The sequence below is a fragment of the Miniopterus natalensis genome, chromosome 9, assembly GCF_054644295.1.
Source record: "Miniopterus natalensis isolate mMinNat1 chromosome 9, mMinNat1.hap1, whole genome shotgun sequence".
Taxonomy (NCBI): domain Eukaryota; kingdom Metazoa; phylum Chordata; class Mammalia; order Chiroptera; family Miniopteridae; genus Miniopterus; species Miniopterus natalensis.
Genome location: NC_142089.1, coordinates 24,557,457 through 24,581,028, shown reverse-complemented (window position 1 = coordinate 24,581,028; position 23,572 = coordinate 24,557,457). Strand labels below are relative to the sequence as shown.

The 23,572-nt window shown below is 34.4% G+C and overlaps 1 protein-coding gene across 6 annotated transcripts in view; it reads left to right on the top strand.

Annotated features, from left to right (window-relative positions):
• FOXJ3 (forkhead box J3) overlaps nt 1–23,572 on the top strand; it is a 101,106-nt gene that overhangs the window by 45,246 nt on the left and 32,288 nt on the right. For all 6 annotated transcript variants that reach the window (XM_087820360.1, XM_087820364.1, XM_087820361.1 and 3 more), the window contains exons 4-5: nt 1,391–1,465; nt 19,869–19,952. In XM_087820360.1, the coding sequence (XP_087676486.1) occupies nt 1,391–1,465; nt 19,869–19,952 (159 nt within the window). The remainder of the gene's footprint in view (nt 1–1,390; nt 1,466–19,868; nt 19,953–23,572) is intronic.

Sequence of the window (23,572 nt, the reverse complement as noted above, 5' to 3'; positions counted from 1 at the left end):
GGGACCCTTGTTGTTTTAAACAGACAGACTTTAGCCCATGCTCGGCTTTTTAAATTTTAGCTAATTTCTTGGGTGGTGGCCACTGCTTTCTCCTATGCTCTTCCAAAAAGTGAGACAGCCTTGTCTCCTTTCTCATTGAATGGGCTTGTGCCTTTTAGGAATTTCATTTTTTGGGTTGCTTTGCAACCTCAACTCTCTGATGCTGCTCAAATAGATGTGATTTGGGGAGGGGGTGGACTAACCCATTGTTTTTTTACTGTTTGGGAGAGATTATCATTGTTTGTAGCCCTCTACATCCTAAGCAGAAGTAGAACTCTCATAAGTTTTAAATTGATGTTTTGATAATAAGATAGGCTTGATTTATATTCATATTTTAAAAACTTCTTTAATACCAACATTATCCCATGAGTGGGAAGTTTTAATATAGGCATTATTGTTGAATTTTGTATTAAAAAATAAAATAAGCATTATGTCAAAAGTGACTTCCCCAAAATTCTAAGTAGTGGTTAAATGTAGTTTGAACCCCTCTCCACCTGGCCATTTTGGAATGAACACAATTATGGAGTGGATCTTGGAGAATTTCATTAAGAAGAAATGGCCTTTGGGTATTTTCTGTAAAAATTGTGGCACAGTCCTACTTATTAGTTAAAGATTCCCTGTTTCACAGATTTTTTCCAGGTCTCCAAGTGCATTTTCCTGCCATCTAAGTTGGTTCTTCTTTCCTGCTGCATTGAGCAACCTAGATGTTCTTGCTAGCCCTCTGTAGCCAGTGTCGTCTTTCTGTTTTTTTTTCTTAATAGATTGAAGTGAGAAGCTGATTGGTGTCTATATGCTCTTGTAATGGAGTAGGAGAAATTTTTTGTTAGAATTTTTAACTCATTAAAAAGTGATAATACATGTGCTTTATAGATCATTTGAACTGCAGAAAAGTAAAAAGAGGAAAATAATCATTACCTATAATTCTGTGTAAAAAAATCTTAGCATTTTGGCTAGTTTCCAAAAATGAGTGAATGATTCAATCAGTCAAGCACAGTTAAAGTTATAATATGTATATAATCTTATCTTTGGCATTTAATATTTAATATTAATCATAGGCATCTCCGTGCATCATTAAAAGTTCTTAATGAACACTTAAAATGAGACATATATTCCATTATTTGGAATTTTGTAACATTCGCCAGAAACTTTCAATAACTGCTTCCCTTTGTAGCATTCATAATTTGAAAACCAAAAAGGTTTAAATTTGAAGCTCATTTAAAAAGCTTATTTCATTTGTAATTATATTCCAGTACATAGAGATATTTACATTTCTGATTCTGATTCTGTTTTTAAAGGTGGATTTTACTTTTTGGATTCTAATGACTGTATGGTTTTTCTTCTTTAATTTCAGAATTCCATAAGACATAATCTGTCGCTGAACAAGTGTTTCCTTAAAGTGCCTCGATCCAAGGATGACCCCGGAAAGGTAGGATTTATTTTCTTAAAATAATTGGATTCTTCATTGTGTGTGTTCTCATGTTTGTACCGAAGCTGTATCTGTTAATATAAAGAAGAAGAATTGGAATGAGAGCATTCAGGTTCATTGAGCAGGAATATTTGTGAAAATAGCAAGTCCTTCAGCCAACTCTCTCCCTTCCGCCTCCTCACCTCACCCCCATGTTAGTTGATTTTCTTCAAGGACCAGCCAGGCAGGGAGAGCTTTCTTTTTAAGCAGTGAGAAGCTAGCTAGTGTAGTGTAGAGCTGGTCCTCTGTTACAGTCTGCTGTTTCTAACTAGTTTTTGCTTGGTTATTTTGTTAAGTGTGTGTATTAAATTAAATTTGGTTTTTGAACTGCTTGTTAGGAACCACACTTAATTAATTATTTCATATAAGAGGTGGATTTGTGTGTAATCGACAAGTGGAAGTAATTCTTATCCTGAAACAAAATTGTTTTTCTGTTATTTCCTTTTTTTCTTAGTTGCTGCTTTTTCTCTTTATTCCATTTATCTCCTGCCACCTTATTACATTTTTAGTATTTTACCTACAAAGACTTTTTTGTTTCTTTTAATAGCCATGTCAATTACAGTATGGCCTGAACTTGGTACTAGTTGCTTGGTTTCTATGCTCAGAGTATTTGGTTGTCATGATAAATTATTAGATTAGGACTTTGAGACAGTGTGTCTTGGCAAGCATGCATTCTTGTTTGGATGTTTACACTTCTTGTTGTAGTCTTCAGGCTAAGTGTCTCTGGAAAAATTTTTTTAAAATGTAAGCCTGGTCATATTATCACCCTGCTTTCGTACTCCCTAGTGTTCTGGAGATTTTTTTTATAAAATACCATTTACTGTAGTTTTCTTGATATACCTTTCTTCAAGTTATTCAAGACCCACTGTGAGGAACTACTTGAAGTTTCTCAAGCATGCTTTTCAAATGTTCTTCTCTTAATTCACAAACTCCCTTCCTTTACTTGTCTGGCCTGCTCCTTGTCTTTTAAGATTGAGCTGCAACATTGCTTCTCTGAGGCTCCCCCCCCACATCTAATAAGTTTGTTGTTTCCTATTTTGAGTTCCTTTTACTTTGTCATCATTGTAGTAGCTCCTAACTGGTCTCTCTATCCGTGGACTTACTATCTCTAATGTATAGTAACTTTCACATAGTAGCCAGTAATTTTTCAAAAATGTTAACCTAATCATATGTACTCTGTTTAAAATCTTGATTGGTTACCTACTGTCCTTAGGTTAAAGTCTAAATATGAGGATAGGGATCGTGTGTATATTGTTTACTTGTGAGCCCCAATTACTTGGACAGTGGCTGGTGGCACTGAGGAGACATTCTTGTTGAATGAATGAATATATTGTATCCTCTGCTAGATGATTAACTTCTTAAGGTTAGAGATGAAGAGTTATTAATTTCTATTGTAAAGCAGGCACTCTTAAAAAAAGAATTTTATAGCACCTACTATGATCGGCCCCATCAAGTTGGTTCTTAATAAGATTGAATAATTATGAGTTTTTTTATTTGACCCAATTTATTATTTCCCTATGTTCATAATTCTCCAAGGTTGTGAGTAGGAATTGGTGACATTTTTCTTTCCTTTAAAACAGGCTTATTATAAAAGAAAGGAATTACAAATTTTTATATTTACTTCATTGCAATTTTCTATCGGCAGTAAATATATATGAATCTGACAGAAAGGGTTCTTAAGAGTTTAGTATTATCTATTTTATCAGTTCTGTGAGGCAACTAATTAGATTCTGTAAACATGTGGTTCAGATTTAACTCTTAAATGAGGTTTAAATCATTCAAAAAAAAAACCCACACACGAAAACTGTCTTACGTACCAAACTTCTTATTTTTTATGTTTTAAAGATTTTTCAATTGAATTTTTTTAGAGAGAGGAAAGGAGAGGGAGAGAGAGAGAAACATTGATGTGAGAGTGAAACATTGGTGGGCTGTGACTGCCTCTTGCACACCCCTTACCAGGGTTGAGCCCTCAACCTGGGTATGTGCCCTGACTGGTAATCGAACCTGCAATGTTTTGGTGCATAGGATGACACCCACCCAACCGAGCTGCACCAGCCAGGGCTATTTATTGTTAACAGATTTATAGATGTCCTCCATTTCCCTCCCCCTTTGCTCCCCTCCACCAGCCCCTGCCCCTACCCCAGGCCTTCTTCACACTATTGTCTGTGTCCATGGGTTATGCATATAAGCATGTATGTTATTTGGTTAACCTCTTCCCGTCCCCTCCATTATGTACTAAATTTTAACCAATTGGAGACCTGTTTTAAAAACAACAACTGCTGTCAGGTTTTCTCTTGTGCAGAACTTAAAGCTTTTCTCCACCTTAGTTAACTAGTATCATGGAGTAAGGGAGATGTAGAAAACATGTTACTCTTTACAACTATTCTTTTTGAATCAGGATTGTACAACTAAAACAAAATACAGAAATAAATTGAATCCTGAAAGGTAAATAAAAGCTTTCAATTTTTACTGTTAGTCTCCAATTTTAAACTTGGTTTTATCAAAACACATTGTTCTCGTTGATTTTGGTCATAATAGTAAATATTGTATATTTGATCTTATAAAGTACATTTATACTAATAGAGTCATTTTTATTTTCACTCTAGGTGAGATTTAAATATCCATTGTCCTTATTGATTTGGTCAGAAGTAAATGATGTAAATCTGATCTTATAAGATACATTTATATGAGTAAAGTCATTTTAATTTTTGATACCAAAATAAAATTTTTGTTTAAAAAAAGTTCCATTGCCTAAAAAAGTTTTGAAAACATCAGATCTAGCCCATGTTATAGAAGAGGAAACTAAAGCCGATAAATGAGGAATGACTTACCCAGGTTCAGTGTAGAATTAGGACCAAGTGTATTAGCCAGACTTACTTGCAAGTCACAGAAACCCATTACAGACCAACTTAAGGGAGAAAATACCTGCAGTAGGAGCTGGAGCCCGGTTCTTAAATTTTATCACCAGGAATGTCTCTTTACATCCCTTAGCTTTTCTGATGGCTGCATTTCAGCTCATTTAGTGACAGAGATGACCATCACCAGCTTCTGGCTTATATTCTGCTAGTTTAGTAATAACCCTTAGCTGAAAGAGGCTGTTTGCTGCCCTCTTCCCAAGTCATCTAGAGTATAACAAATGTTTTTGAATGCTGAACAAACAGAATACACTTGGTTTCTTGGTTCCTAGACTAGTGCTTTTCCCACTGTACCAATCTTCCTTGAGAGAGAGGCCAAAATGTTAGTTAAGTTTTGGTACTTATGAATTGTTTTTTCTTTTTGTATTACAGTGTTTCCTGGCATTTGAGGAGCTTTTCCAAAACCACCCTCACCACAGTGGGAGAAAACCATTGAGCCAAGGTGGGGTGGGAGTAGTTTTGGTCTTTTGGGTATGGGGTGGACTTTTACCCCTTAGGATTTTGTTAGCTGCTGCCATGACCCAGATGGGTCCAAGAAATAGAGGTAGAATTAGCTTACACAGCATCTTCTTTCCCGTAGTATTATGGTATAGCTTCTTGTTTAGAGTATTACCAGAGAGGTATGAAGGCCAGCCTAAACTTGAAAGAGTATTGTTGAATGGCTGTTTATTTTTGACTCAATCCTTCAATTCCTACAAGTTGTCATAAAAGCCCTTAATATTTGATACCCTCCCATGTACACTGATGATCTGAAATCCATTTTCCTCTGTTCCTTGAAACTAATTTCAAACAGCTACATTATTTTCTTTAAAAAGAGAAAAACAAAATGAAATATTTTGCATCAATAATTGCTACTTTTTGAGGGACAGATTTCTGTTTTCTCTTTCCTTGATTACAACCCTGTTTCTTCATACTGCAGTCTATCCACTTTTTTATTCCTGTCTTTTGTCTCCTCTTCTCTCATTAGCTTTACTTTCTGTATTTTTGTCTGTTTTTTTAATATAATTTTTTGATAAAAGTCTTCTTCTGCAACACACATGTCTGTTACTTTAATCTTAAAGAAAGGTAAATATTTTGTTGACATTTTGGAAAAACAAATCTTATCAGCTAAATTTAGTTTGAAAATATAGAGTTCTCCGTCTTTGCTTTCCATGTAATATTTTCTCAACCTTGTTCCCTCTTCTTCAGCTCAGAAAAATGATACTTTGACTTTAAAGGAAATAAAATATTATAGGAAATGGTTTCAACAATTAATTAGAGCAATGGGCTCTAATAAAGCTGATAGTTAAGGACTTTAAGATACTATGAAGGCCACCTGCCTGTCCTGGGAGAGATGACTGCAGTGATTCATAGTAAAAAAATGCTTTTCGGGGAAGTGGGTGGATATCTTTTTCTTGCCTGAGGATGGGAAGGTTGTAAAGGCTCAGTGGCTGTGAAGTTTGGGGTCTCTTGGTTTGTGAGGAAGCAACAAAGTCACTGCTTTTGGAAATTCTGAGATTGTGATCCCCCCCCCCCCCCCCCCGTTCCTGTCCTCTCTCACAGTATAAGGGATCATAATTGACTGATTTCTTTTTCAGAGGGTTTTTTTTGTGTGTGTGTTTTTTTGGCCATGTTAGTATCGCGTTATATTTATTTGTAAATTGACTATTATTTGTTGGTATCCTGTTTTGGCCACTTTAATTGTGAAAAGATGTAGAAAATTACTGGAGAGGTTTGAGATGTAACATGAAGTGATAAACAGTGTTGCAGGAATCAGAGGTATGTACCCTGAAGAGGGAAGATAAGAGTGTAATTTTAATACTAGTCAAATTAAAAGCATGATTTTTGTGAGGAAGAAGTTGGCCTCTTATCTCTGTTTTTGTATAAAACCAAACGTGAGGTAGAATTTAAAGGTAAGCCAGAGTTTGGTTGGACAGAAATAAGGGCATCATATTTATTGGAGTGAGAAAAACACTGGTAGGGTTCCCAAGGAGGCTTTAGAGTCTGCCACTTCTGAAGCACTTCAAGGATAGTTGAAATTACTAACCTTTAGGGTTTTTAACTCATGGTAGGCAAGAACCCCAATTGGAGGCTGAGAAGAGAACATGATCAAGTTTAGCTGAGGGACCAGTGAGAACAAAGTTGAGATAGAATTAGGAATTAAGGGAATTAATGTAAATACTACATGAGATCCAAGAGTGAAGAAAGGATCAGTGCCAGTGAGTACATATTAAGGCAAAGGATTATGAATGTGAGACAGTCCATTAGACAAACCAAGGTTTGAAAGCCCAGAGTAAGAAGAAGTGTTCAGAGAGGTTTTGAAAGATTGAGTTAGATAGAGGTGAGGGTCTGATTCAGAGAGAACACTGTGGAAACAGAAATTGCCAACCCAGAGCCCTGACAGTATAAGCTTTTAGGCAAAGCAGTTCAGTCACAGCTGCCTTTTATTTGCACGTGCAATATTCTCTGTTTAACAGTGGGAGATAACATTTTGTGATTGGCTCTTTTTTTCTTTTCCTGATTTAAACTACTTTTAAAAAATAATACTTTGCCCCTAAATTAATTTTTTTAAAAGTATGTATGGTAAAATTCACTCTGTGGTATATAATTCTAGGAGTTTTGACAAGTCCATACAGTGTAACCATCACCATGATGAGGATGTAGAACAGTATTGCCCGTTGGTAGTCAGTCCCTTTCCCCACCCCCAGGGCCTGGCAACTAGTATTGATAGGTCTTTTGTCCCTATAATTTTGCCTTTTTCAGAAATTCTTATAAATGGTACTCATACAGTAGGTGGCTTTTGAGTCTGGCTTCTTTTACTTGGCATAATGCATTTGAGAGCCATCCATGTTTTGAGTATCAGCAATTCCATGTTATTTCATATATTCCATTATATGGATTTATCACAATAATAACCATTTGAAGAACATGTGGGTTGTTGCCAGATACAAGTTCATTTGGCCATCAAGTCCTTTTCTTTTTTTTAAATATATCTTTATTGATTTCAGAGAGAGGAAGGGAGAGGGAGAGAGAGAGAGAGAGATAGAAACATCAATGATGAAAGAGTCATTGATCGACTGCAGCCCGCAACCCGGGCATGTGCCCTGACTGGGAATCAAACCCTGATCGCCTGGATCCTAGGTAGATGCTCAACCGCTGAGCCACGCCTGGCTGGGCAAGTCCTTTTCTTTTAAGCTTAGACTCAATAATTAATTTGACATATACTGAGGCAGTGTTGAATTAGCCTAAACTGATAACATAATGATCATACTAAATTGCTTCGTGAGTTATATTAAATATAGGTGAGCCCTTGGAAATCAGTTATGATATAGTAAAACGTTATTTATCTCCAACTTAAAAAAATAATTTCTGAAAGGATTCAGTTAAGGCACTGATGATTTAAAAACAAGATATGGCCAACTGTTAATCACTTATTAGAATATACTATTTTAACGTTTAGAGGAACCATTTATAATATAATCAATATGTTAATTAAGTATTTTTAATCCATTGATTAAGAGTAAATTCCTTAATGATCTCTCCTGGACACACTTTGCTTGATTTGATAATATATTTAGAAGTAATAAAACCAAGAATGTTCTGGGGACCTGAGCTGGCATTGGAATAGTTTTCGTGCATATATTTAGCTGCCTGCCTTTAAGTACTTTCTATATATTTGACTGTTCATAGACTATTTTTGTGGTCTGAGTAGATTGACTATTTAATCTTCTGTTTCAACTAGGAAATTCTGGGAATAAAAAAGGGTGTTATTCTTAATTATGCTTTGGCAACAGGTATAAATCAAGACTGAAACTGGGAAGTATGTTCACTCCATGGTGCATGCAAGTGCTGTGACTTGGACCTTTGGGCATTTACGAGGAGCAGCATCCTAAGATGTTGGAGGGTTAAAAAACCCATTTAAACTGGATTTCCAAATCTGAACTGGGAAAGTAAAAAAACAGAGACATGGTATGAAACCAAAGAAGTCAGAGAGAAAAGGGACCCAGCACTATGCCTGAAGTTTCTGAAATGGTGTACATTGAGAGCTAAGGAGGAGCAGAGAATAGTCTGATGATTCACTTTACCAATGAGCATACATACTTGGTAGTAGGGTTAGTCAAAACATAAAATTTACAGATTTAGCCATTTGGAATGGTAGGCTATTTATGATAGGGACTGCTTTCCCTAGGAATATTAAGTTAGTATTAGCTTCTTGGGTTTACTTACATTTAATCAGATAATGGCATTTTTACTCGGATATTTTTAATCTGGGGACTGTTAAAAGTCACATTAGTGTGTGATAGAGTAGAATATTTTGTGCTGACAAAATTTCATCAGAAATTAATTATTGGAATAATTAAAAGGAACTTTATTTGATGCGGTAAATATTTTCTAATGATGAAAATAAAGGCATTTAAGGCCTTTGTTGTTTTTTGACACACCTTTAATCGTGATGCATTTTCTGTGTTTTAATTACCTTAATTTTCCTGAAGTTTTTGAATTACCTGTATTATTTGTTTAGTCACTTCTGTTTAAGAATGCTCCCTAGTTTTCAATTGGGGTCACTTTTTCCTCCTCTAGAATTAATCTTTGTTTTAGGATATCTTGAAGTTGGCAGTTGAATTTTTAGAATATGTGTTCATAGCTGTACAATTCTAGTTACGATTTTTCTTTGGGATTTTACAGACTAAAACATTGTAGTATTTTTCTTCAGGAAGATATTAACTTGCTGTACCAGAATCGTTGATATGAATTAATAATAATGTCTACATTTATATATTGCTTTACAGATTAGGTAGTTATTTTACATGCATTGTCTCGATTCCTTCAAACAAGTATATAGACAGGTCCCAGTACTCAGTATAATGTCCTTGATGCTATTACATATGTCAGTTGTTCATTTCTTATTATTGCTGAGTAGTATTCCATTGTATGAATACACCACAGTCTTTTTTATCCATTTATCTGCTTGTGGACATTTGGATTATTTTTAGTTTGAAGCTGTTATGAACAAGCTACTAGGAAATTCTTGTACAAGTTTTCTATTGACATGTGCTTTCATTTCTCTTGAATAATAGAATAATGGCTTAATTGCTTTGTCAAGGGTAGATGGAAGATTATAAGGAACTGCCAAACCTTTTCCCAATGTGGTTGTGTATTTTACATTCCCAGTAGCAATGCATGAGAGTTCCAGTTGCTCCACATCCTGGCCAACAGTTGGTATTATCTGTCTTTTTTTTTTTTTTTAATCCTCACCTGAGGATATTTTTTCTATTGCTTTTCAGAGAAAGTGGAAGGGAGAGAGAAACATCGATTGGTTGCATGAGGGTTGCAGGAGTCCCAAATGGGGCTGGGGTTGGAGCCTGTAACTGAGGTACAGGAATTGAACTCAGGACTCTTCAGTCCACGGGCCGATGCTCTAACCACTGAGCAATACCAACTAGGGCTTACCTGTCTTTCTGTCATTTCGGTCATTTTAGTGGATGTGAAGTGGTATTTCATTATGGCTTTATTGTGAATTTTCCTGATGACCATTGATGTTGAGCATTTTTCTTCTGCTTACTGGTCATTTGTATCTCTTCTCTTCTGAAGGTTCTTTTAAAGTCTTAGCTGTTCTTTTTAAAATTTGGTTATCAATACTGAGTTCTAAGAGGTTTTAAAAAATATGTTCTGGATATGTCTTTTCTTGGATTTATATTGTGTAAATATTTTTTCAGACTTTTTTGTTTTCATAATAGTGTCTTAAAAAGAGTAGTCATTTTGAATTTTGAAAATATCAATTTTTAATTAGTGACTTTTGTGTCCTGTCTGGGAAATCAAACAAAGTCATAAAGATTTTCTCCTCTGTTCTCTTCTGTAGGTTTTTATAGTTTTATTTTGCATTTAGGTCTGTGATCCATTTTAAATTAATATTAATGAATAGTGTGTTTAATTTTCCTGTTGATTTGTTCTTTTATCTTTCTAAAGTGTTCTTAATTTCTTAAAATACTCTTTGTCTTGAAGTTTTCCTTGTCTGATATTGATAGCCACCTCAGCTTTCTTATGCAACTTCATGATACATTTTTTCTAGTATTTTGCTTTTAGTTTATAAATGTCTTTGTATTTAAAGTCTCTTATAAACAGCATGTAGCCATTGGCTCTTGCTTTTTAAATTTAGTCTAATAATCTTTAAAATCTAATTGGAGTTCTTAGTCTATATTTAATATGATGATTGGTGTGTTTGCTATTTTTCTTTTGTTCCTATGTTGCTTCATTTCTGCTACCTTTGGGATTAATCAAATAGTGTATAGTTTCCTATTTTATTTCATCTAGTGACTTCTTAGCTATGTTCCTTTTATTAATTTTTTAGTAGTTACTCTAGAGCTTAACAATATGTACTACTAACGTATCAGTCTATTTAGAAGTAATATTATATCATCTTTCACTTCATGCCACTTACTACTACTTCCTATGCATTTTCATGCAATAGCCTTAAAATAGCATAATTCTATTTACCTAGCCATCCCTTTCTTTGTGCTATTGTCATATGTTGTACTTTTACTTACATCATAAATCTGCCTTAGGATTTATTTTATTTGCTTTAAACAGAAGTGTTTTAAGGAAATTATGTTGAAGAAAATATTTTCTTAATTATTTACCTTTTCTGATATTCTTTTCTGTAAATTCAGGTTTCAATCTGATATCTTTCCCCTTTAGCCTTACAGTATCCTTTGGCATTTCTTGTAGTGCAGGTCTGCAGGCAACACATTTTGTAGACTTTTGTTTATCTGGAAAGGTCTTTATTTCATCCTCACAATACTTCTTTTGGATGTGGAATCTTCAGTTTGCAGGATTTTCTCCATCTCTCAGAACTTTGTAGATTTTCCTTGTCCTCCACTATTTCTGGTAAAAAGTCACCTGTGATATTTTTATTCCTCTGTATGTAATATGCCCTCCCCAGGCCCCATCCCTTCTTTGGCAACTATCAAGAATTTCTCTTTATCTTTAAATTTAAGCAGACTGTCATGTGCCTCAGTGTAGTTTTCTTGTAATTTTCTGTTTGGGACTTCTTTTAGGATCAATAAGAAGAGGTTTTCATCCAGATTTGGGATATTTTTGATGGTTATTATTTTTAAAAAATTATGGTCCCATTTTCTTTTCTTTCCTTTTAGTATCCAATTAAAATATGATAGGCTCTTTGACATTGTTTCACAGATCATTGAGGCTTTCTTTATCCTTTTTTTTCTTTTGTTCCTTAAATTGGACACTTTTTTACTGATCTGTCTTCAAGGTCTCTGGTTCTTTGACTGTCCTATCTGTTGTTAAGCATATCTGGTGAACTTTTATTTCCAATCATTGGACTTTTAATTCTAGAATTTTCATTTCTTCTTTTTTGTGTATGTTCAGAGATAATTGGTGAAATGTGTTTAACCAATTGCTTTGATGCTGGAACTTTAGCACTTCTGTGTTGTCCCCAGCTAGTTTCTGGATATAAGATGCAACAGTGAGCCACTGATTCACTGTGGGCTTTTATAAGAAGATGATACTGTCCTGGTCTATTATCATTGATGTTTTGAAATCCTGAGTTCTTATGTGAAAACAGAGTAATTAGAAGAAATGAGATTAAAAAAAAATAAAATTATTTAATGATAAATAACTTGGGTTACTTTGTCACCTCCAACTGATCTCTTTTCTCTAATCTCTGCTTACCTTTGCTCCATTTTCTGCATCGTTGCTTGGTACACAAATAAAAACGCCACATTTTCAACTCCAGCCCCCAGCTTTGTGCCCCTAAACTTTATATTCAAGCTATATTACACTATTTACCTTACATTTGTGGTGCAGTTTTTATATCTTCATATTTTTGCCTGTACTCTTCATTGTATGTATCTCAGGTAGTCTTTCTTTTCACCTTACTCGTCCTTTAATGCCCAGCTCAAAGGTCAGCGTTACTCTGAAAGAAGGGAGCCCTTCTTTTTCTCCCCTCTCCCCTTTTCTTCCTCCCCACTTTTACCTCTCTCCTTTTTATTACCATAGCTCTTTGAGCATACCGCAGTTAGTGTTCATGGATGGTGTACTGCCACCTGCATTTTGATCTTTTCCACTCAGTTCTGAGTTTTTGTTGACAAGAATTGGGTCTTTGACATTTTATAGTCTCTGACATACATAGTAGATGCTTGATATTTATCACAAGAATGATGTTTCCTAGTTAACTAAGGAGTAGTAGTTCTGCTCTTAAAAAACAGTTTCTAATTGTACATTAAATCCTCTCGCTATTTTAAATTAAGGCTGGTCTTAGGTGTTCTAGAAATTGTTACTTTGCTGCTTTTTTACTCAGACCTTTTCTTTTGATCAGAAAGTAAGGGAGGGAGGGGTCAAGAATTTATTTCACTTCTTAACATTAACTCACATAATTTGAATCTGAGAGAATCTTTGGAATTCTTATTCTTCAAGCAGGTGAATTGCTTGACTTTCTGTGACATTAGTGATTATTTAGAACTTTTATCAATGACTGGTATGGTCCAAAGTAAAGCCAGGAAACAAGCAGAAATCAAGAGACCTGAGTTTTTCTTTCTGGACAATACCACTAATTTTGCTTTGTGACTTTTGACTGTGTTGGGCCTACCACTGCATTAGGTTAGAGCTCCTTGATTCCTGTTTTTCCTTAATTAAGACAGTATTTTTATTGAGAGACAATTCATTATACCGTACAGTTTACCATTGAAAAGTATATAATTCAATGGTTTTTAGTATATTTTCAGAGTTGTACAATCATAACCACTATGTAATTCCAGGGCATTTTTATTTTATCACCCCAGAAAAGAGCTCTGTACGTAACAGTCATCATCTGCCCCTCAAGCTTCTGGCAACTACTAATTTACTTTCCATCCCTATGAATTTGCCTATTTTGGACATTTTATATAAATGGAATCTTACAATATATGGCCTTTTGTGTCTGGTTTCTTTCATTTAGTATAAGGTTTTCAGAGTTATCTGTGTTATAGCATGTAGCAGTATGACTGAATGATATGCCATTGTATGAATATATCACAATTATATCTGTTCATCAGTTGATGAGCGTTTGGGTTGTTTTCACTTTGGGCTATTATGAAAAATGCTACTATGATCATTTGTGTACAAGTTTTGTGTGGACATAATTTTTCATTTCTCGTGGATATGTTTTCATTTCTCTTAAGTGGAATTTGCTGGGTCATATGTTTAATCTTTCGAAGAACTGCGAGACCATTTTCCAACGTGGCAGTACCATTTTACATTCTCACAATTACGAGGCCTCCAGGTTTTCACATTCTTGCCAACACTTTTGATTTTGTCTTTTTTATTATAGCCCTCCTAGTGGGTGGAAGTGGTATTTCATTGTATTATGATTTTAATTTGCATTGCCCTGATGTGCTTATTGGCCATTCATAGATCTCCTTTGGAGAAATGTCTGTTCAGCTCTTTCGTCCATTTTTTAACCAGGTTGTCTTTTTATTAGTGAGTTGTATATCTGTTCCTTATCACATATATGACTTGCAAAATTTTCTTCCATTGTGTGAGTTTCTTGACAGTGTCTATTGACAAAAGAGTTTTTTAAGTGTTGATGAATTTACCAGTTTTCTTTTGGTTGCTTGTGCTTTTGGTGTCATATCTAAGAAACCATTGGTCATGAAGATTTACACTTGTTTTTCTTCTAAGAGTTTTAGTCCTTACATTTAGGCCTTTGACCCATTTTCAGTTAATTTTAACTTTTATATGTGGTGTGAGGGGGCCCAATTTCTTTTGCATGTGGATATCCAGTTTTTGCAGCACCATGTACTGAAAAGATTATTCTTTTCTCATTTGTATTATCTTGGTAGCCTGTGGAAAATGAATTGACCCAAAATATACAGGTTTGTTTTTATACTCTTAATTCAAATTACTGTTACTTTGTAGTAAGTTTTAAAATCAGGAAGTGTGAATCTTCTATGTTTGTTCTTTTTCAAGATTGTTTTGACTATTCTAGGTCAAATATATGTGTATTTTAGGATCAGCTTGTCAGTTTCTACAAATAAGCTGACTTAGATTTTGATATGAATTGTATTGAATTTATAGATACTTTGGGGCATACTGCTATCTTAATATTAAGTCTTCCAAGCCGTGAACCACAGGGTGTCTTTCCATCCTTTATTCCTTTTAACTTAAGGAATAAAATGTGGGGTTTATATAAAAAGAAGTAGAGCTATACTGTCTGTAGCCCCATGTAGCTCTGGATGCTATGAATATTTTAATATTTTAAATTATTTTAATAATTTCAGTGTATCTTCAAATATGATATTCATTAGAAATAAGTTTAGCAAACATTTATTGTTATAATTTTATAGTAGGTTCTAAGCTTGGCTGTGGGGACACAAGGATGAATAAAATATCACTGCCATGAAAACTTCTGGTCTAGTGAGGAAATCTATTTATAAACAGAAAATTTCATATGATATACTAGGTTCAGAGATCAAGATTTCTTGAAAGTTGTTGGCCCACTCTTCATTGTGTAAAGCTTCTACATAAAAAATGATTACAGATTGTGTATTAGCATAACTTCTTTCACTGCTGCCTAGTTGTGATAGCTTGTAGAGAAGTTAAAAAATAAGTGCTGTAAAGACTCTTAAGATTTGAACTTTGGATTGTTTGGTATCAGTAATACATTTTTAATTTTCAGGATTTATTAATTAATTACAAGAAAACTTAGAATCAGCATGCCACCTAAAGTATTGAAGGAAATAACATTCAGGTAAAGCAAAAAAGAAAAAAAGAATTTTTAAATTCTCTATAGGTCCTTTTTTTTTTAACTTAGTCAGATAAAGTTTTCTTGATGTCTTATTCTCTCTCATATGTCTATGACTTTAGCACCAGAACTTTTGCACTTGTTTATGCCATGGCTTTATTTGGCAATGCTGTTGAAGTCTGTGAAACCCCTTCTCAGAATAATAATATTTTTAAAGGCCTAAACCAGAGCATACGGTATTTAAAAGATAAGCAGTTACATTAAAATAGTTATAAAAATACTATAACAAGTTCGTGATACAATAATCTATGCTTCCTTGGTAACATTAAATTACAAAATTGAACAGAATTTAATATGGTAACATTAAATAAAAGTAGACTAAATAATGAGTAGTAGAGTGACATTCTGAGACAAAAAGCTAGTAATGTGATAGGAAACAAACTGATTTTTAGGTATTGCTAAACTGTGGTTTCCTCTTACATTCATAATGGAAAGGCTGAATTTCATCATTTTCTTCTTACTAAAGTTTATGGAGCCCTGCAGTCTTGTCCACAGACCCTCTGGGAGTCCATGAGTGTCACATTAAAAGTGCTTATTGAGCAGGAGCTATTTTTCTCTGCCTAAAATTGTTTTTGTTTTCTTCTATCATATCTGAGCATGATCATCCTTGAAGATTCAACTCACTTGTCTTAGCACTTGATGGTGATAACTTACTTGCCTGTTACATGCCAGTTGCTATTCTAGACATTTGGAATATATCAGCAAACAGAACAGAAAAAAAAAAAAGCCTTCAAGGAACTTATTGCTTTACGGGAGACAAAATAAATATATAGATTATGTAGAATGTGAGACAATTATAAATGCTGTAGAAAAAATAGAGTAGGATAAAGTGGATTGAGGTGTAGATTGCAATTTTCAAAAGAGTAAGGAAGGTAAATTCATTGAGAGAGTGAATTTTGAGTAGAGACATGAAGGTGGTGGTACTTAACCATGTAGGTATCTTTTCTGTCTCTCACCACACTTCAGACTGAGACTTCCTTTTTATTTCTATTCCTAGTGCCAGCATTGTGACTAGCACATACGTGGTCAACTTTGATGCACTGTTGTTAAGAGAAGACTTGTTACCTTTCTGGTAGCTGCCCAAAAGTCTGAGAAGTTTAGCCAGTTAGGATGATTCAGCGTGTGTCACTTCCCAGTTGTTGGGTTAATTAGGTTATGTTCCAGTATAGCTTGTTCTTGTATTTTATTTTTGATAATAAGCTTCTCTAAAATATTTTAGCTATTGTTATTTAATTTTAATTTGCCTTTTCTTGTGCAGAGTAGAAATTCAGCAAATGTTAAATGAAAGGATAAATCTTTAGAATTACCCAAATTATATATCTTTTGTAGACACAACTCTCTTTAATAATTAAATACAAGCTGTGCTATATTTAAAAATTTCAACCCTTAAAATTTCAGATTTGCCAAATACTTGTGTGCTTGCTCTTTGATAGAAATCATCGGAGATGAGAAGGAATAAGATTAATACAAACAGTATGTGTCGAATGTTGGAGGAGGGAATATTTTATATGTATTTAACTCTCAGTGCACCATCAGGGCCCATTGGACCCAGTTAGGTTTTTGAGTGTCAATTCTGAGCAGTTCTGATTTCTAAAGATGATTATTTTATAACTTATAAAATATTTCTTAGATTTTTCCCCAAAGAACAAATAGAAAATTAAGTATTTTAAAAACTAGAATAAAACTATTTTATCTTGCAATTACCATATGTAATTCTTTTATAAATCTAACATGCAATATGGTATTTTAGTGATCTTATTTTTCCTAAATCTGGAAGTGGTTTCATTATCTTAAGAATTATTTCATGAGTGCCCATCAGTTTTTCTCCATTATGCTCAAATGCTAAAATAACAAGAATACAAAAGAATGATTGAATGACTTAGAAGGGATAATGCAGTAAAGAAATCACCACTATTGTCCTTCCGTTTTCTTATTGTGTTGCCCAGAGCATTACATCTTAAGTTTTTCTTTTTCTTTTAGCTTTCATTGAACATAGTTGAGAGTTTAGATTATTTTTCTCTTCTCATAATGATAAAGAAGTGAAAATTGAGCCCTGGCCAATGTTGCTCACAAGGTCCTCGGGTTCGATTTCTGATCAAGGGCATGTATCTGGGTTGCATATTTGATCCCTGGCCCCCGTTGATGAACATTTGGACAGCAGCACTCTAGACTGTAATTATGATGCTTAAATTGAGTTGATGATAGCCTAGATTAATCCTCCCAAACCAAAGGAATACTGTGTTAATGATATATTTCTAAGGACAAAAAAATGCATGCTGTTCTCATCCATTTAGTCATTCAGCATGGTCTTCATCATGCAGTATTTTATGACTACAACTTTTTTCCTAGAAAATTATGTGAATAATGTTTTTCATCTTTTTTGATGTTTGTGCACCAAAAATCACTTGATGTGATTCATAAGTGGACAAGTCTGGAAGTCTGATGTGTATACAAAGTGCTTGCAAGGAAATAGATGCTATTGAAATGAAAAAGTTAATTGAATTCTTCATTCTATTTGGTGTTTATAAAAGCATATATGAAAATATTTTTTGCAATTATGTAGCAACGATGGCCATTCTTCAACAAAATTCTGAGACCCAAAAATTTCAAAAGTATGAACCAGGAGTAATAAAATTCTAGAATCTATTAGATAATATATTTGAAATGTGGAATCAGTATTGCCTTTTGATAGTAATATATAAGATAAAGAACCAGAAGTAATAATAAAGTAGAATATTTTAGAAATTGGAAATTCAGAATCAATATTTACAAGGTAGATATTTGTTTTAGTTCCCTGCATGACAGTTGATGAGAAATTAGTTGCATTCAAAAGATGTTGACCATTTTGGTATACGTACCTTCAAAACCAGGGGAATTTGAATATACTAAATATAATATGTATTATATATAAGATATAGAAAATTTGGGCTTGGTATCATTTCCATGAATAGAGGTTTTTAAACTATTGTTAGTCGAGCTTTGGTATTTCTCTTTATGCTTTATTTTCAACTTTTATGAAAATCAAGTGTAAAACTTATTCCTACTTTATTTTGAAATTGCCACTGAACCTACTCAAGATCATTATTTTCATTTTTAGTGCTTAATTTCTGTAGCATCTACATTTTACATGATTCTTGGCAAGTTTGCATCCGGCTGGTAGATTCATCAGGGGATATGCAGTGACTACTTTGAAAAGATAACATGGAAGAATGCCCCAGCAGTGGTTGCGTGCTAAGTTTAAGTACCTGAGTAGATTAGAATCTGGGAAAGCCAGGCATCATACTCTGATATTCTTGGCAGTTTGTTCAACTTTTTTCTATCCATCTCAACAAATGTTTATTAAATACTTACTTGCTCTGTGTCTGACATTGTGTCTATCACAGTGAATATAGAAATGAGTTTCTACCCTTAAGGAAGTCATAGCCTAGAAGAGATACAGACCTTTAAATAATAAGTGAAATCCATGATCTAAATGTATAAAAACTAGAGATATCTTGCAGAAGGAGAGAGTGATGAATTCCTTTAGATAACATCTAAATTTTGAAGGTGGAATATGAGTTTGTCAGGGTGGATATTATAGGCAGTGGATATTATAGGCAGTGAGATCAGCATGTAGGGCAGGCACAGATGCATAAGCTGATAAGTCACATCAGGCACACAGTGCGAGGATTGGTAGATGAGAGCTGTATTTTCCCTCATTGACAAATATTGCCTGATAAAGTAGCCTAGGAAGATTAATGAAGTAATACAGGCAAAGAATAAACTTTAATCCTGTCACTGAGATTATTTTAAAACTAGGACCTGCATTGTATTTCTATTTCTGAAATGCATATCTCCCTCCCTTTTCCCCTTCCTTATGTTTTCTTTCTCTTAGTGTGTGTAAACAGGATAACTGAGGAAGAAAGGAACTAAGACCTTTTTTCAGGTCCTGGCTCTCATATCCTTGGATGAGCAAACCACTTTTATCTTTCTGAGCTTTGGTCTCCTCATCTGTATATGTGCAGACTTTATAATCTATGCTTTTCAAAATATTTTTTGAGGGAGTCACACTTTCTGAGTACCTGGAACACAGTAGGTGCTCATATGTATTTTTGAATGAGTGGTTTGAGAACTTGTATCAAAAAGTAAGAGAGGATAAATGGTTACAATAAATTTTGACAGATTAAGCATTAAGATTTATGTACAGACCATTGCTTCCCAGGAGGTACTTATTTCATAAAATTTGTTCAAGTAGTTTGTCTTTATAATTTGTTTCACTTACCATTTAGATTTATGAGGTCCCACTGTGCAGGAACTATAGTATCTTTATACATAAAATTCTATTAGACTCGAATGTCATGTGCTGTTATAATTATCATATGTGTTCAATTAAGAATTAACATATTTTAAAATGTGTTCATTTGATCATTTCTCTTTAATTTGGCTGTGGCAGAAGTTCTTGGACTTGGCTTCTTCAGATTGAATTTTTTTCTCTTTAATAATTTAGTTATAAATGGACTTTTTTTCTCATATGAACTTGACTTTTCTCAGTTCAAAACTAGTGTTTCTCTCATGCTACTTTTGTTGTATTTGCAAAATGTTTGCTTTTGGAGCGTAGGATTATAACAATCCATTTTAATGATACAGAGTTGCTGTGATATACTGTTAATATAAGTTATTTCTTTACCTTTAGGGGTCCTATTGGGCAATAGACACCAATCCGAAGGAGGATGCACTGCCTACTCGGCCAAAGAAGAGAGCACGATCTGTAGAACGGGTAAAAGCTCTTTATTTAGTTTGTGACAGGGTTATTATGTCAGAAATGTAGATTTTAAAAGTTCATTTTTAATATAGCAAGTGAAACCATAGTGAAGGTAATATTTTATCTATAGGATTTTCTATTTTTTCAGAGCACTTTCAGATTCGTTATTTTATTTGATCTTAACAACTCTGAGTGAAGTGGGCAGTTTAGGAATTAAATAAAAGGTGTGTGTTTTGTTTTTTTGTTTTTGTAATTAGGGCACAACTGTTGTCTGTTGTCTGAGACTTGAATCCAGGTCCCTTGAGTTTTAATTTTGGACTGTTTCCTCTGGCATCTGCAACATTGAGGACAGGTTTTAGTTAACAAAACTATTCTTTCACTGCATACAGTCTAATTACATTGAATTTTCCCAATTGTCTTTAAAATGGCTTTTCCTTCTCCCAACCATGTAATAATTATTTTACACATAAAATCTCATTAAGTGTGTGTGTTATTGGTAAGATAATTCTTGTAAATTCATGGTTAAAAGTTAATTTGCAAGATTGAAGGAGGAAAAGGAGCTCTAGTTGGTGTCCTAAGTTGTTTATTGTAACATATTTTTAGTAAACATTTAGGCTTTCACCAGACATTAACTTTACCTTTCAGCTTTGTCATTGTACATTTCCAGCTATTTATATCTCCAGCATTAGTGATTTTCATAGCTTATAATAGATATCAGTAAATGTTTGCAGAATAAATTAGGTCAGAGGGAATAAGATAAGATGAAGGAAACAGTAAACATTTGGTCAAATAAATTTGTTCTAAATCCCCTGTAATAAAAGACAGAGTTAATAGGAGGAAACAAATTTAATTAGGTATGTACATATAGGAGCACCACAAAAATATGAGACTCACAAGCAGCCAAGCAGTTGAGGCTGAGAAGAGGGATACGGATAGGGCCTGGGGCTTCAAAAGGGAGGAAGACAATTCACAGGAAGTTGAGAAGAGCAAATGTTTGGTAAACAGATATTTGCTTTGCCCTGCAGATTAGTCTCTGATAATAATATAAAGTTATCTCTGATAATAATTCTCTTACTGGTACAGGCCACCTTTCTAATTTCCTTTAGGCAGTTAGGAGGATGTAAAAAGCTTTTCTTGACTCTGCTGGGTCTTTATTGCCTTCAGATCAAAATAATTCACAAACCAAATGGGCACATTCTACGGTGGCTTGTTCTGAACCCCCTCGGTGCTGAGTAGATGGAGTTGCAATAGTCTAGTTTGTGAAATGGTAATGGCCTGGGCTAGGGACGAATACATAAATGGGAAGTTCTCTAGAAAATTAGCATAGCATCAGGTTTCTAAACATATACCTGTAATTGTGTATAATACTGTCATTTTACCAGTGTAATTTGACAGGTATTCTGTAGCTACTGTGTCAGGCATTATGCTTGGATGTTGTGGGGTATACTAAGAAAAATGAGACATGATAAGACATAATTCTAGCACAAGAGCAAAGTGTGTATAGAAAGTATTATAGAAAGATATAAAATACTGTGTGCAGAGGAAGGAGAGACTATGTTTTACTGGGACTATCTGGGAAGGTTTCAAGGGTTATGTGGCTTGACTTTCAGATAGAGACAGGCAAGGCAAGGGGAAATGGCATTTAAGAAAACAGACATTCTCTGCTCCCATGAAGTTTATATTCTGATGAGGGGTGGGGTGAGTGGTGAGGCATGAGATAAGAAGCCTTGGTCAAAGATATGATATAGAGGTGGAAAAGTAACAGGATTGGTTAATTCATTTTGTCTGTTTGAGTTTTCCCTTTTTCACATTAATTTGCATAATTCATGCCATTCTTTGAGAGTGAGTGAGAGCACACCTCTTACTCTGTAAGCATAGAACGAAGTATTGGGGGAATAGAGACGGACCTATACTTTCTCCTTATGAAACTCTTAAGCAGGAAAGATAAACTGATAATATAGAGTGACAATAATGTTGCTTGTTGTCTCAGAGTCAGTGTAATTAATAGCTCCCCATTCATTCTTAAAATAGCATTTGGATAGTAAATTGTGTGGTTACACTAAAGATAAGGGTTTTGTGAACTGTGAGACCATATAGCAGAAAGGTAAAATTTAGTCTAGGAAAGTCAGGAAAGGCTTCCTTGAAGAACTGATATTTCAGTGAAGGCCTGTTAAATGAACAGAAATGGCAGATAATGAGGGTGGTGGTGATTGACAATATGAAAGTGTAAGTGGAACTTACATGTGTAAGACCATTGGTTAAAAAGAGTTCCCAAAATTTTAAGGAACTGACAGGTTAGTATGAAATAACTTTTTCTATCCCTTTATTTTCAGCTTGTGTGTGTCTTTTGATCTAAAATGAGACTCTTGTAGACAGCATTGTAAGGTTCTTGTTTTATTATCCATGCAGTCACCATATGCCTTTTGATTGGAACATTTAATCCACTTGCATTTAAAGTAATTTTTTATAGATAAGTATTTATTGCCATTTTTCATCCCCCCCCCCTTCTTAAGAAGACCATTTAACAATTCTTGTAATACTGATTTGGTAGCGATGAACTCCTTTAACTTTTTCTTGTCAGGGAAACTCTTTTTCTGTCCTTCTATTCTAAATGATAGCTTTCCTAGGTATAGTAATCTTGGTTATAGGTCCTTGCTTTTTATCACTTTGAATATTTTGTCTCAATTCCTTTTGGCCTGCAAAGTTTCTGTTGAGAAATCAGCTGATGGTCTTATGGGAGCTCCCTTGTAGGTAATTAGCTGCTTTTCTCTTACTACTTTTAAGATTCTTTCTTTGTCTTTAACCTTTGGTATTTTACTTATGGTGTCTCGTGGTATGGGTCACTTTGGGTTTATCTTGTTTGGGACTCTCTGCGCTTCCTGGACTTGTTTGTCTGTTTCCTTCACCAGGTTAGGGAAGTTTTTATGCCATTTTTCCAAATAGATTTTCAATTCCTTGCTCATTCTCTTCTCCTTCTGTTACCCCTATGATGTGAGTGTTAGTCCAGAGGCTCCTTAGACTATCCTCATTTTTTTTCTTTTCCTTTTTCTTTTTGCTGTTCTGATTGGGTGCTTTTGACTTGCTTATCTTTCAAAACGCTGGTTTAATCCTCTGCTTCCTTTACTCTACTGTTGATTCCCTGTAATGTATTCTCACTTCTGTATTCTGACTGGTTCGTTCTTATGAAGTATTTTATCTCCATTTTTATGTTTCCTATATCTTTGTTTAAGGTATCACTAAGTTCACCTACTCTTCCCCTAAGTTCATTGAGCATCCTTAAAACCAGTGTCTTGAACTCTGAATCTGGTAGATTGCGCGTTTCCATTTTATTTAGTTCTTTTTCTGGAATTTTGTTCTGAACTGTCATTTGAGACATATTTCTTTGTCTCTTCATTTTGACTGCTTCTCGGTGTTTGTTTCTATGTATTAGGTACAGCTGCTACATCTCCCAGTCTTGATAGAGTAGCTGTTTGTAGTAGGTGTCCTGTAGGGCCCAGTGGTGCAGCCTCTACAGTCACTTGAGCTGGGCATGCCAGATGTGCCTCCCATGTGAGCTGTGTGCACACTTCTGTTGTAGTTGAGCCTTGATTGCTGTTGGCATGTAAATGGGAAGGATTTACCCCCAGGTTGATGTG